This window comes from Antedon bifida, chromosome 8, assembly GCF_963402885.1.
Source record: "Antedon bifida chromosome 8, ecAntBifi1.1, whole genome shotgun sequence".
In the NCBI taxonomy this organism is placed as follows: domain Eukaryota; kingdom Metazoa; phylum Echinodermata; class Crinoidea; order Comatulida; family Antedonidae; genus Antedon; species Antedon bifida.
Genome location: NC_136233.1, coordinates 15,676,311 through 15,692,071, shown reverse-complemented (window position 1 = coordinate 15,692,071; position 15,761 = coordinate 15,676,311). Strand labels below are relative to the sequence as shown.

At 32.5% G+C, this 15,761-nt stretch overlaps 2 protein-coding genes across 2 annotated transcripts in view; one reads left to right on the top strand and one right to left on the bottom strand.

Moving 5' to 3' along the window:
- The window catches only part of LOC144850910 (ran-binding protein 9-like), a 113,247-nt gene that overhangs the window by 20,583 nt on the left and 76,903 nt on the right, over positions 1 to 15,761 (bottom strand). The window lies entirely within an intron of this gene.
- LOC144851009 (uncharacterized) lies at positions 452 to 9,065 on the top strand. Its single transcript, XM_078708533.1, has 11 exons — positions 452 to 883; positions 1,084 to 1,332; positions 2,205 to 2,334; positions 2,912 to 3,040; positions 3,530 to 3,610; positions 4,014 to 4,274; positions 4,728 to 4,979; positions 5,344 to 5,598; positions 5,861 to 6,112; positions 8,043 to 8,315; positions 8,930 to 9,065. Exons 1-11 carry the CDS (start codon positions 452 to 454, stop codon positions 8,935 to 8,937), a joined length of 2,322 nt encoding a protein of 773 aa, XP_078564659.1. The 3' UTR covers positions 8,938 to 9,065.

Below are 15,761 nucleotides of genomic sequence, written 5' to 3'. Positions count from 1 at the left end.
CCATGCCTCCATGTTCTATAATGTATAGGGCCTGATAAATAAATCATGCGTAATAAAATGGGGTTATTAATAAATTAAATATGGCACCGCGGCTCTCTAAGCCTGATCATGCCATACTTCCGGTAGGCCCCTACTACTAAACTCCTACCTAGATCTACTAATTATAGAACTAGTGGTAGGCGACCTAAATGACAGAAACGGGTACTAAAAAAAACCAAAACAAAAACCACCAGGAATATTATATCCGGAAAGTGAGAATGTAAATATAAAAAAAAGGAAAAAGAAATGGATTAATTTTTACTAGAAACAAATCATAACTGCATCACCTGGACTGATATAGCGTGACCAAAAAAATATAATATTAAGTGGGATACATAAGAAGACTTCTAATAAAATATTTATTCCTGATTGTTTAATTCATTTTTAGGTGTAATTCAACTATTTTTCCAGTATGGCCACCTCTAGTAATACTTACTTTATAGTTATTGAAGACTTTGAAGTGGCAAATGGTGTGAACAAAGGGAAGAAGATCTGTAAAGGAACTCTTTTGAAGTGTTACGATGATGAAAATATTAATACAGATTTCAAGTTTTTGACAACAATTCGAGATGGAATTTCTTTTGATCTTCCGAGAGACTGTCATGAAATTAAAGAGATAGAAGCAGAATATGTGGATTATTTACTTGGAATTCCTTCTCTTATTAAAAGAATTGAGGCCTTTTTAGCAGGTTATAAGCTCCATCAAGCCGTGGAAGCAAAAGTTGGTGAAAATGTCAAAGTTCCTATCAAAACAGAGCATAGAGAGTGTCTTGCAGATGCTGTTATCCGATTCAAAGACAAAATTGATGATGAAAAAGGCATCTTATTTGGTGTCGAACTTCTTGTAAGTTTTAAATTAGACATATACTTTACCATATTAATGTATTTCATTGTCCCAATTCGAAATGTTCATTTTACTATTAAAACAATATTAAATTGCATAAAAAATTATTATTTGTACTTGCGCTATTTTCAATAGGCTATCTTTTTTATTAATTCAATTGTTTCCTTTTAATTGGTAAAATGTTGTCTTTTATTTTTTAGTCACACAAAGGGTATGGTTCAACTGATGGATGGTTTTGTCATAAATCTTACTTCAATTGTGAGATGGATTGCGGGTTGTTTATGCCTTTTGACAAATTGGTATTTTATCAGCCAAATCCTATTATTAATACATTCAAACCTGGAACTAAAGTCAATTGCTTCACTAATGAGACAGGAGATAAAGGGAAACAAGGCGTGGTGAAGTATCTGTTTTCACATCAAAGCCCAACTTTAGCTGCAGTTGAATTTGTGAGTCTGATTTTTTATTTACTAATCTCAAGCTATATCTTAATGTCATTATTGCTTTTTTGAGAGGGAGCAGATGGCCAATAATCTCTATAAACTACTGTCAGTGCTGTATCTCCACACACAGGGGAAGATTCAAGCGTGGTGGGCGGGAGGGGGCGCCTCTAAATTTCACAAATTGTAATGCAAATGATAGGACATCAAGTTCAGCACTTCATTTCACTACTTTCAGGCCCTGTGCCCCTTATTTCAAAATGCTGGATCCGCCACTGACACATGACAATATTTGCCCAGTATAGCATCTCATGTGAAATACATGAGATGCTGTAACTGTAATATTTTACGGAATATTCCTATGATACTGGAGAAATATAGATACAGTCTGAGAACTTGGTGAAACTATTTATGAACAAAGCAATCATGCAATTGTACTGTAAAAATTGTTTGGCCTATGTACAGATAATGCATAATGTGTTAATGAACGCAGTATTAATATTTCTCCTTCTGGTGTAAAATATACAGATACACCTTGGTTTTGTACACAATTTGTCTGATATGAAAGCAACTATAAATCATTAACAAATCTTCAAACGTTTAAATCAAACCTTAAAAAATCTCTTGTTTCAGTATATGGCAGGTAAGTATTCTCCATACTATGTAGTTTACTTATATCCATTCTGCATATTATTGTCTTCTCTAAACCTGAGTCTACCTTACATTTTTTTCATAGTTCTTTTTTTTGTGGAGCTTATTGATTTGTGCCTCTGATTTTTAACTGGTGCCATGCCTTAAAGTATATTTTCAAGCTCTATCCACACGCAATACTTTATTTGAGAAACTGTTTTTTGCATTGTAAACTTGATACTTTGTTTCAGGATGACACTGATCATGTGAAAGAACTCAATTATACTGGACGGATCGGTGATCAGGTGTTTTTCAAACCACAACCTAACCTAGCACTTCTGCCAGTTGATTATTTGAAACCATCTTCTTCTCTCTTTCAAGGTTTGAATTTACAAAGTGATTCTGAAGTTTTTAATGCTACAAATTCTCTACATTTTCACTGATTTCAAATGTATTTTCAGAATGCATCACCGCTTTTTTCAGAGCAAATTTGCAACATTCATTATGCTCTAATTCTAGTTCAAATGTCAACATTTCTTCATAAAATAAACCCACAAAGTAGAATGCTCAAAAGGTAGTACAGTAGAAAGTGTAAATATTTAAAACTTTGTACTGTATTAATTATTTGATAGACAACAATAAATAAAATCTATAAACCTATATGCTACAAATTAAATAACCTCTTATATAACAAAAAATACTCTCTCACTATACTAAAGTATCCTATGGTATGAAGGTTGTTGTAAGATGTGATATCGCTTGTATATCAGGTAGTCAGAAAGTCATGCCATAACAATTTATTGGAAAGATTAAAATCTAGTGAGAACGATTGTATTTAACCAGAACCAGGAACAATTGAAAATGAGAGAGAAAAAGGAAATTGTTTTTCATAATTTACATTGCCCTATTTACGGTATATTTATTTATCTATGGGAATTGTTTTCTTTACTATTTTCAGGGAATAAATCTAGCAAACCTTCAATGTTTGACAGTTTTGTTAACTTACTATCATCATCAAAATCTGTAGTAGATAAAGGACCCAGCAACCGGTCCAAAGTACATGAAGAAGAAGTCAAGTCAAAAGCAGGTACTGCCACAGTCAACCTAGTACATTCTCTCTTGGAGATCCAAACAATATTATTTAAGAGTCTAATAAAACACCTCTTTTGTGTTCACTGTTCACGCATGGCCAAAACAAAATGGTGAAATGTTCTAGGCCTAGCAAAAATGTTTTAAAATGTAATTAGCTTCACATCACCTGATAATATAACAAAATCTGCAGTAGTGGGTAAAAGGAGCAAAATCGTCAGGTCTAAAGTATATGGGGATGAAGCAAAAGCAGGTAATTACAGTTAGCCTATTTTCAAACAGTTTACAAGCACATTAATTGATGGAGATTATGATTGAAAGGTATTTCTATGTTTCTGTCCATAATATATCCATGCATATATACAATATTTGTTCTCAATTGTGCATGACTAAATGACTCTGGCCAGGATTAACAAATTTAAAATCCAGATGCAAGTACAGTAGAACTTTTATAGATTTTTATATGTCTGCTAATTTATAATTTCAGATAATGTATCACATCAATGGCAAAAAGTAGATTACTCGAAAAGTAGCAGAACAAAGAAAACATTTAATGAGGAACAAACAGGTATTCAACATTTTTTAATTTTGAAACAAGATTTCTATAAGATAAGATAATAAGATTTATAAAGCGCACATATCCACAAAGCGCTTATGCTATGGCCATGCAACAGTAATACTTTTGATGGAAAATGTCATCAAATTGTGTACTACTAGTAAGCATCCTGCAGTAGAGCAGGTTTCAAATAAAGTTAAAACATCAGATTCATCATAAGGATTAGCTCGATCAGAACAATTTTGAAGTTTTACCTTGACCTTTATATCGCTTGACCTTGAGTCACGCTCTCCTCAATATCGGATTGATATTATCATATTTGGTGAATTATAGTAAAATTGCAAAGAAAGATTATCTCAAACCTACAAACATTTTAAATATATTATTTGATCTAAAAATTGTTTTTTTTTATTAGTCACAAGGGTAGAGGATGACTTGATGTTGAAGATTTCAAGTACTGTGTCACTAAGATGGTTAGAGTTTGGAAAAAAACTTAAAATACCGCAAAAGAAACTTGATGAATTAAGTAGAAAGACTTATTCTTGTAAGGAGAAACTATGGCATATGCTTCACATTTGGCAAGAAGATCATTTGGATGAGATAGATAAGCTTGGAGTACTTGCACAAATTTGTAAAGAGATTGGCGAAGACAAGCTCTGTAATGAAATACTCCAAGGTACTGTACATTTAGTTTCTCATTTAGTAATATTTTTGTAAATTTTCATAAACTTTTAGATCCATATATATTTGAATGAAAGTTTGATTTTAGTATTTTAGACCTGGAAATTTGTTTAGGCCTACCTGAGAGTTTTGAGTTTAATTTTACTCTAAGACCAAGTTTCCAAGGTAGAGGTTTAAAGTAGGAAATAAGTCTGAAAACTAAATCTACCAATGACCAGGCCAATGACTTCACTACATTGGTTGTGACTAAATGAAAAAAAAAGGTTTTGTGTGTACAGTATAAATAAAGAGGATCAGGTACAAACTTTCTGCAATGTTTTGTACAATGGTGACACTCACTACTTTAATTTCTGCCAGAATTTGGCAGAAGCTAGTCAGTATGCTTTGTGGAACTGTATTCTTTGTGTGCTCTTTTTATCATAATTTATTTTAAAAACTATTCTAAAAGGTTTGGATGATGATATTTTAAGATTCGTAGCACAAGAAGCTAAATACAGATGGGAGAGTCTTGCTGAAAAACTAAATGTGTCTAACATTGAACAGATTAAAAAAAGGAAACGTGATGATCTGCAATCAATGTGCTTAGAAGTACTGATAATTTGGAGAACAACCCAATCACATGCATCAGATAAAGTGTCATTTCTTGCTTCTGCTCTTGATCAAATTGAATTAAGATCTGTGTCAACATTTTTGATTCAAGGTAAAATATTATTTATTAAACTTTGTTTTCCCCTCTTAATCTTAGAACCTGTTACTATAATATACAATATCTATAGGCCTAATCCTGACCTCTAGTCGTTATGCCCAAATTACTTCGTAGATGTAATTAGGTGTTCCTTTATCATCCAAAATACCTATTTTTAGACGCGTGCAAACGCGACTCTACAGCTTACTATGTCGGTCGGTTAGTCGGTCTAACTGTACTCAGATTTGACCACGCGACTGCAGCCATGTATATGGCCTTGTTGAGTCAGAAGTGTGAGAGACCGGTAGTGACAGCAACAACTGATTTTGATTCCATTTTGTTGCAATAAAAGATGTTGATATTCAGATTTTCTTTTCAGGACTTGACTCTAACCTCCTAGAACAACTCTCAATTGAACTTTCAAAATCATGGCAGGATATTGCTAGAAAGCTTAAACTGACAGAGGAAGAAATCATAGAAATCAAGAAATCATCTCTTAATGAGTCCAAACAGGCTCACCAAGCATTTATGACCTGGAAAAAACGACAGCCTTCAGAGACTGATAAACTTGGTACATTTGCAAAGGCTCTTAAAAGCTGTGGCTATGATGACCTAGCCAAACACTTGATTGGGGGTTCGTATACATTTTCTATATACTAGAGAAATTATTTGTTGAAATGAGGAATGTACAAATCTATGACCCTTGTGTAATAGTGTACCTCTACTGCTATTTATTGCATGCATATGATACCTCTTTTTTTCTACATGATTAGTCATATTGATACATGAATAACAGTAAGATATGAAACAGCAAAACAATAGGCAAATTTATGGAAGTCACAAATTGTGAACTTTAATAATTGAAATTAAACTTTATATATATGTTTTGTCATTAGGTCTGGAGGATGGGGATATTCACAAACTCGCAATTCAACTAAAAGCCCCAGAGAATGTACGCACAGCACTAAATTTCAAACCTTCACATATGATGTATTTTGATAAGAAATTTATAACCCATTTTTCTAAAATAAAAGCAATGCTTTTAGCATGGAGAGCACAGCAAGTTTATGCAGAAGACAAGAAACAAAAGTTAATAACTTTATTGAGCAGATATGGTTTTGATTTGGCTCTAAAAGAGGTTTTTTCAAGTAAGTGGACAAGTTATGTTACTGATTTACGGTAGTTTATTAATAGGGATTATTTAGAGAATTAGGATGTACTGTAGTTATTACAATAATATACTACACTACCTTTATATAGAAGATTGCTCTCTAGATGTCAAATATACAATTATATTGCCCTGTGCTTTAAATTTAGGCCAAAAATGTTATGCTTCATTTTCGTCTATATATATATATATATTGTCTATATATTTTGGTTTATGATTTTGAATACTATATAAGTGCTAAATGCATAAATGTAGTGCTCAGTGCTCATCTTATTTTAGTTATCACTGATTTTAATGATGAATTTCATTATTCCAGAAGAATATATGCGGTACTTTTGGAACAATCTGCCACTCCCCATCTTAAACTCTGTTTCTAGTAAATCATTTTTATCTAAACTTAAAAGTCACATTATTTCCAAATATTAACTATTCTTCGGTCAATTTTTTATTTATTTATTATTAATTTTTTTCAAATTGTTATTGTCTGTGTCAGATAGGTACGCCCTCCACAAGACGTGTTTTTCATCTTTCTGGGCTTGTACCTTCTTCTTTCGAAATTTTGTTTAAATATATATTGTTCATTGAAATCAATTTTGTATATGAAAGGAGAAAATAAATGTTGCTTTGATTGATTGATTGATTGAGATTACAGGTCAAAGACAAGTAAAAACACATTTATTGCACTTATATTATAGACTGAGTTCAGTACTTATATTAATTAATTAGTTAAAAATGTGAAAAATAAGTCGATTATAATAATTATAGCGGCCCGCTATAAATCCCAAAATGCATTGCGCGCGGATTGATATTTTTGTTTTTCACCTGTAATTCGCCCACTTTTCGATCGATCGTGAGGCCAAAACAAATTGAAGACTCCTAACTTTTCAGCGAAAATACCGGGTTTTCCCCAATTTGTATCAACGGAGTCTGGAAAAAATAGAAAGACAATTAATGCAGCAACTATACAACGTCAGGCTAGGTATATAGCTAGCGTACGATGTTCGTACGTTACCGATGTTTACCAGCTAGGCCTACAAAACTAAGCCTGGCTAGGCCTAAGACCGTCCACGAGAGGTTGATCGCCGCGAGCTACTTAGATAGTGCATTGTTTCTCACTTTTTATCATAATTTACCATAAAACGTACATTTAAGACAAGGAATGACATGGTTTAATGTTTTTAAAGTGATATATATGTATTATTTTCCAAAAAACGTCCAAAATTGCAGGGAAGGGGTCTTTAAAATATTACCATTTAGCTAGAGGGAAGGCAAACTCAGCAAGTTCACCCTTTAAGTTGATATAAGGTTTTAGTAATATTTTTATAAAATAATTCTCAGTGGATTATTAACCTTAAAGATGTATTGTCCCCCAAAATCATGAAAAATAAAGATTTTTAAAATCGGACTTTGAATAGGCTATTTTGCAGTTTTAATGAAGTTGTTCACTTCCATAAGAAAAAAAACGGGGAAAAAAAATTATTTCACCTATAAAAAGACAAAATAAACAGTTAAATTACCCAAAAACTCATTGTCTTCCAGACAATTTGACCATTTTTTGCTTTAAATTACATTTTTCTCAGGTAAATAAATTTTTTTCAGACCCAATTTTTTGTGAGAGTGAATAACTATTAAGTGACATTAAAATAACATATTCAACAAAAAAATTAAAGAAAATATTTTTTTAGGGGGACAATATATCTTTAAGCTATGTCTACACTATTAAAGTTTATGTAACAACAAAATATGCTGTGCCCATATATGGACATGATGATATCACTGCCATGTATATTTGGGCACATCACGCAAAGAGACTATTTGTATTTTGAGCTATACAAATTAAAAAGCATTAACCATTGTGTGTCAAACTAGTTTGATAGTGTAGACATGGCTTTAATTTGTTTTCTCTTTAGAAGATGAAGAAAAGAATATGGAGGTTGATGTGGATGACAACAGTTTGGTTTCAGATGAATTTATAGACATGATTGCAGAAAGATTGATTGATTTTGATGTAAAGGCACTGGAAGCATATTTGAGTATAAAAAGCAAATCAAGGCAAACCTATACAACCTTTGACAAATCAAATTTGTTGAAGACATTAAGGAACACTGAGACTGACTTTAAATCAAGGCTTACTGAAGCTCTGGATAGTATTGGCAGGACAGATTTGGCTGAACTATTTAAAGGTACTATACAATTATTAGCAAGTGCATCATACCAAGTCTACCTCTATAAATGATGCATCCAACAATTGAATCTGATCTTAAAGAGAAAATGAAAACTACAAGGTCTCTTTTACTAAAGATACTCAAAATTGTGATGCGTTCACCAGGCCCACTGCAATACTAGCCTAGACCCACACAACACTTGTAATGGGTCACAGGCCCACCACAATACTAACATGGACCCACACAACAATTGTAATGCGTTAACCAGGCCCATTACAATATTAACATGGACCCACACAACCATTGTAATGGGTCACAGGCCCACCACAATACTAACATGGACCCACACAACAATTGTAATGGGTCACAGGCCCACCACAATACTAACATGGACCCACACAACAATTGTAATGGGTTGACCAGGCCCATTACAATACTAACATGGACCCACACAACAATTGTAATGCATTGACCAGTCCCACCACAAAATTATTTATATTTTTGTTTATATTTATATTTTATTAAGCTTCTTTGAGAGTTTATGTAGTGTTGTTATCAACCGGCCAAGACTCGCTATGTAAATATTTCTGTACCATTTTTTTAATCATACTTTTAAACGTCACTTTCTTTAGGATACTGATTGCGCTGCTGCAACGGATGGCAAGTTTGGTCTTATACGTTACTTTACAACTTTACCACGCAGGGTTTTTTTTAAACCAATATCAAGATGCAAGCCTGATGGTCGATTTTCCAGTCCCATATGAGCACACTGAAGGAGCACACACATCGACTATGATGTGTAATGCTCCATCTCATTTCAAATAGAATGCTGAGAGGTATACATATATTTTCACCACAAAGATTTGAACTGTGGAGAGAAAATTTTACATTAAACAGTAAATTGCTGATTTATTATTATTTAATAGAATATTTTTAATAAAATTATAAAATATGTAAAATGATGATGAAAATAATGTTGTATATAATATGCAAATATAGTTCATTTTTTTTTTTCATTTATTCATTTAGCATCCATTCAACAATACATTTAAAATTCTTAACAAAGAAAAAAACAAACAATTGGAATATTAAAATATAACAATTGTTGCAAAAAAGAAAATGTTGAAAAATATGTATAAAATAAATCCATATTACTGAAAATAATGACAATGCTGTGGGTATCGGTAGCTGGATCTCAATGGCGATACAAAATAAAATAAGCAAAATGCTCAATCAAAACGATAAAGTAAAACAGCCAGAAAAATGATTATTAATATTTTACAAACATTGGATCATTGCCTGTGACAATTCTAGTGGAAGATGTTGCTAAAGAGGATAATACTTAACTTCAAGAGAAATTGTATTAAACTAAGAATTAAGATGCAAATCAAACTAGCTAATTGAATGTCTAAGCAATGGACTCATAGCCAGTAACAAAATTAGTGTTATGTTTTGTAATTTTAACCTAGAATGTATATCTTTTATTTTGATAATATGCCTATGAATATATTGACTTGAATTGGTTGTCATGAGTTTGCAGAAGAAATAAATTTGGAAACTTGATAAAAAATTGATAAAATTTAATTAAAAACTTTTAAATAAAATATGTACATAATGTAATGTAATGATATAGATTTATAATTGAAAATTCAACCTTAGTATCACAATTCAATTGAGTTTACCAAGGAAGGAATTGTCCAGATGTTTTAATGTCCATTAGGCATAATAATTAGATCCCCAAAGAAAACAGTTGATTTGACCTATGACCGTTCCCATCATAAAACTATTGACAGTTTTAAGCAGAAATTCGACAGGGCCAATCCGTCATTGTAACCTCCCCAGATAAAATCCATCACTCCCATCCAAGCGGTGCCTGGACAGACTTAGGACCAGATATGATGTAATAACATATGCCAATGAACAGAAGGTCCAAATTGTTAAATTCTTTTAGACCGTAAAAACTGTAATGTTCTTTTTCACTATCACAATTATCATACATCATCCTGTTTATTTATTGTGTTATAAGTGTGGCAATTTATGATGAATAAATAAAGTCTCCAAATATGAAATAATTAGAAGAGGGGGATAATTCAGAAGAGCCCAGACACACCTCATAGACACTTCTTCGAAGAGACACCTCATAGACATTTTTTGGAGCACACACCTTACCGACACTTCCTCAGAAGCACACAGCCACACCTCACTTACAGCATCACTTATGCTTTGTTCATGTTTCTTTATTACCGTATTATGCTGTATTGTATTGTATCATGTATTATAACGTATTATTGATCCAATAAACAACTGTGATAGTCAATCAACCAAGCGAGTAGAGTCTTTAATACAGTAAAACCTCCACACATTATATTACAATTTGTTTCATAAAACTCACTTTTGAATGCTGCGGCAACTTTCAACTTTTTTGGAGACAAACTTTATATACAGTGGTGGGATTTTAGTGCTATGTTAACAGTTAAAGTACCGGTATAATATCTGAAAGTTTAAAAACTTATACCTTTAGTTGGTAGAAATGTAGATAATTTGAGATGCGTAGTTTGCCCGCCACGCTATTACATTTTCTATATAGTTACATATCAAGAATTAAATGACGTTTGAATTGAATGTTCCCATTATATAAATTTAGCCTTGTAGACTATTCCTAATGTTAGGCCTATATAAGTTATATAAAATTCCTACAATCAAATAATTAACTATAATTAAAGCTCTATTTTATTTGGCCTACTCGTTAGTTTAATAGATAAGCTGCATTGTACTAATGATAGCTTGCGTTAAACTTTAAATTCACATTTTCTAATAGTCTTGTCTAGTATAATAATAAGTAGTTATGCACATTCTGAACCTTGTTTATACATAATTAATGTTAATGATTTGGGCTCTTAAAAGAGCCCAAACGATCAATTGCTGAGAGCATCATTGTTCTTTTTATTACAGTATTGTAATTTTAACCACTTGATTGTAGTGTATGTTGGGGTTTTGTAATAGTAGGTTAAACTGTACTTTTGTTTTTTGTTTTCCTTGTTAGTAGTTTATTGAACGCACCTTTATTTATAAGCCGCTGTTAAAAAAAAAAAAAATTGCTTGATCCAATTCGTACTTGCAGGTTCAGTTAATCTACTAAATTCAGTTGTGTTAAAATACGTTTTTGATAGCCTTGCCATTTTGTATGTTGTACAGGAAAACTATGAAATATGGTTGAAAAAATTGCAACAGAATTTATTTCACCACAATGCATTTCTATAAGGTCCCTATATGAACATATTAAAAGTCTAGAAAAATCAAGGTAGGGGAAATAGGTTTTTTTAAACACCACTTGTATTATACATCACCTCCATTTTCTAAAATTAGTCCTTTGTATTGTAATTAGGACGTTGGACGTATTATCAATAGCCTAATCATGGAGTAAAGAATTAATTGAAAAAAGTTTCCATTTTGTTGGAAATTCTGCCGCACGATAAAATGATTCTAATGACATGATGTAATGATGAACAATCTTTTTAAACGTACGCACCACCAGTATTTATAGTCGGTTACGTCATTTCTATATTAAAAGAAATTGGAAAATCCGATGGAGCGACGCGTTATAATAAAGCATTTTTGCGTTTTGTGTATTTTGTAACGAACTATCTAATAAATTGTTCTATGACGTACTAAGTTAAATATGACGCGTTTGATTTTGAAACGCAGTTTCCAACGCACATGATGCCAGGGGGATTCCTGAACAGGTATTTACGGAGAGAAAAAAAGTGATAACATAAAAAAGATCAGAAGAAGCTGGAAGAAAATGTTTAGTGAAAATTAACTGTACATTTGAAAGTGTAATCGACAAATCTACTTATACGTAGGCTTTGATATGTGTACACATTGACAAAGTCATAGGTAAATTATGTGGTTTAATTTGATTCCTGTGTGTATAGTTTATAGTGTAATTCTATAGAGACTAGGCCTAGCTTAGCTAGGCTACCTGTCCTAGCCTATAGGCCTCCTCATCATTATGGTTATCAGACGATCGGGACCACGGACGATCGGGCCCAGACGATCGGGCCCACTTCAAGACGATCGGGCCCAAATCGTGAGACGATCGGGCCCATCAAGGGTGAAAGACGATCGGGCCCAGAGACGATCGGGCCCAGACGATCGGGCCCAAAAACCAAGACGATCGGGCCCAAAACATTCTCGGAAAATAAAAAAATAAATAAATACGCGAATACAAACAACATAATAATAACAATCAAAATCAATCACATTTATTCATAAATCGAGAGTATTGGTAAGAAATTCTTAAAACCAGTAGTGTTAATTAGGGGAAAATTATGATAAAATCAGAAAAAAATCTAATTAACCTTTTATTGTTGATGTAAAGCGCATTGAGAGCCTGCTTATATGCGCTATATAAGAACAGACTATTATTAAATTATTATTATTATTAATTACGCAAGAAAAGCACGTTGACACTAGCACTAGGAATTAAAAATGATGAAATGTGGCACATTATTTTATATAGGCCTAACACAAACGACTATCGGGCCCAACGCTAAGACGATCGGGACCAACTGGTAAGATGATCGGGCCCAACGTGGTTCTGAAAACACTGGACGATCGGGCCCAACTGGTATGACGATCGGGCCCAACGCTGAAGACGATCGGGACCACCTTTTCCCCATCATTATTATGTTATCAAGAAAGAAAGATATGTTTGGCCTGGCATGGTGGGCGGGTATTGGAAGGTTCTTGGCGGGCGGGTGAGCAGGTAGCCAAAGCTATTTGACCTGCCTACACAGTCTTCAGAGTGGCGGCTCCATTCTGGCCATAATGTGTTATTAATAAATTTTTTTTTTCAATCAATCTTACATTTTTTGGTTTAATACGATGAAATTGGTCGCGTCTGAAATCGGTCGCATTTGAAATCGGTCGCGATAAAATCACCTTCTGGTATTTTGTATGGCGCGCCGCTAGAGCTATACTTTTGATGAAATCGGTCTATTTTGTATGGAGCGGGATGCATGCTAGCGGGATATACATTTTCTTCGTTTATATATAGATTTAATTGATATTTTTTAGGAACTAGATTATTTATGTGGATATTTTTTATTTGGTTAATAAATATTTATTATCAATCAATAAATGTTTTTTGTTTTATATTTCACAGGTCTCGGAGAAGGACTGTGCCTTTTAAAATGGCCATTTCTAAACACGTTTAAATATTATATTAGGCATTGCCATTAGGCCTATAATAATTTACCTCTATTTATATGTACTGTAATTTGATTTGATTTATTTCGGCATCAGTACATAAAAAATCACAGACATACAATTAAAAATAGCATATATAAAAAACCATGAATAAAACAAGAAGGATGCCAAGGATAACTCATAAAAGTCCTCTACGGACTTGTTTCCAATGAGTTCCTTTGAAAGAACAGCAAAAAAGACATACAATGAAACATATAATAATTAATAAAAAAAACTAACAATAAGACTATCAAATATAGAAGTAGCGCTTATTGAATAGTTTCTAATGCAAGTGTACGTTCCTGTAGATACTTTTTAACTTTACTTTTAAAACAACAAACAGTTTGTGATTCCTTAATGTTAATTGGTAAATGTGCCATTGGCTTGATAGTTGGAATTCTAAAATTAAAATTGCATCCCCTAGTATTGTAATTATGACTGTCTGAAATTCTAATAAAACTATTGCATAAATAAGGTGGACAACAATGATTATATATTTTAAAAGCATGACAGACTCTAAGAAATTCGACACGATCTTGGACTTTTAACATACCAACGTCGTTTAGCTGAGATTAACCTATATGTGATCGGGGACCTAACTTTTTTATAAAACAAACCATTTTGTTTTGAGTCGTTTGTAATTTTGTTTTTAATTTTTTATTTACCGTAGAAGACCATGAGCAAACCGAATAATCGAACATCGGTTGGATTAAAGCAAAACTAAGAATTTTGCGACAATGTGAATTAAGAAATGATAATTGGCGGTACAGAAATGTCAGTGTGCCGTAATTAATATATTATATAGAGAATATACGTCTGTGTCTTTTATTACACAAACAATTACGTAAAAGAGAACAATTTATGTATAGCCCGTAAAGCCAGCATATCCATTTTTTTGGCATACTGTGGCAGATTATATCATATCCATGTCGTTAACAACTTACTATTCGATCACCTTATTTTTATTTATGTCCGTACGTTATGTAGGATAATATTAAGTGTATAATGATTATTGTTGAGGCAAATCATGTGTATATTTTTATTTATAATGTTTAAAATAGTTTTTAGCAAAATGATCATTATATGCGGATGGTTAAAAGGCGAGTTACTGAAATAAACCCCCCGAATAAGCCATATCGGAGATGCGCCTTCTATGATCGTGCAGCTGTTTCCTCAACAATACGTTATTTTGCTGACGGGGTTTCCCCTTTTTAAAAAACACGCACTTGTTAGTGTGTCAAATCATGGACAAAACATGTACGATCGTTGTCCATGGCCAGGTAAAGATGACGTCTATTACTAATAACCATATACGTTTGAAACCTCTTGCCTCCTGCACATGTTTTTGTAAAACGATGTATATAATTTACATATATACGTCGGCGATACTCTAGATTTTAATTTGAATATCTTTTATTTCTTCATTTATAATAATCATTTAATGTAAATTATTAAGTAAGTACAACTCATCCATACGCCTTTGAGAATCGTGTCCACCTTGTTATCCATACATTATTATTCTCACATCTATCATTGTACATCATAGTCCTACAGCATATTATCTATATATTTTATTATTATCCTAAAACCATGCTCATGTCAGAGTGGCGGATCGAATGCAAAAATCATCATCATGCATCTTCCTTTATTGCATAAACCTCATTGAGCTGGTATCCACTTGCAGGTATAGAACGAGTTTCGTCTTTAACTGTGATTAAAAAATATGCAATAGGCGCGTCTACTTGAATTATTATTCATTAATAAAATTATTATTTTCAAAACTTTAAACAGTGGCATGCCAATCCTTTCAAAAACTTGCACAATATTCAATAAAACAAAAAAACATTTAAAACGATTTTCTAAAAGAACACATTACAATTCATTAAAACCTGTAAGATAAAATGAAAACACAAATTATTTATAAATAATGAGATAAATATTTATATTTACTGTACTTAAAAAAATGTCAAATAGTATTATTAGAAATTCCAATATTCAAAATTAACTAAAACATAATGAGCGTTTTCATTAAAAATGTATCTAATGCGCCATACAAATTAGCGTAACCAAAATAAAACGCGACCGATATCAAATGTAACTAATATGATAAAAAGCGTATCTAGCGGCGCTCCATACAAAATACCGGATGTTTATTTTATCGCGACCGATTTCAAATGCGACCTATTTCAAGCGCGACCGATTTCATCTGACACC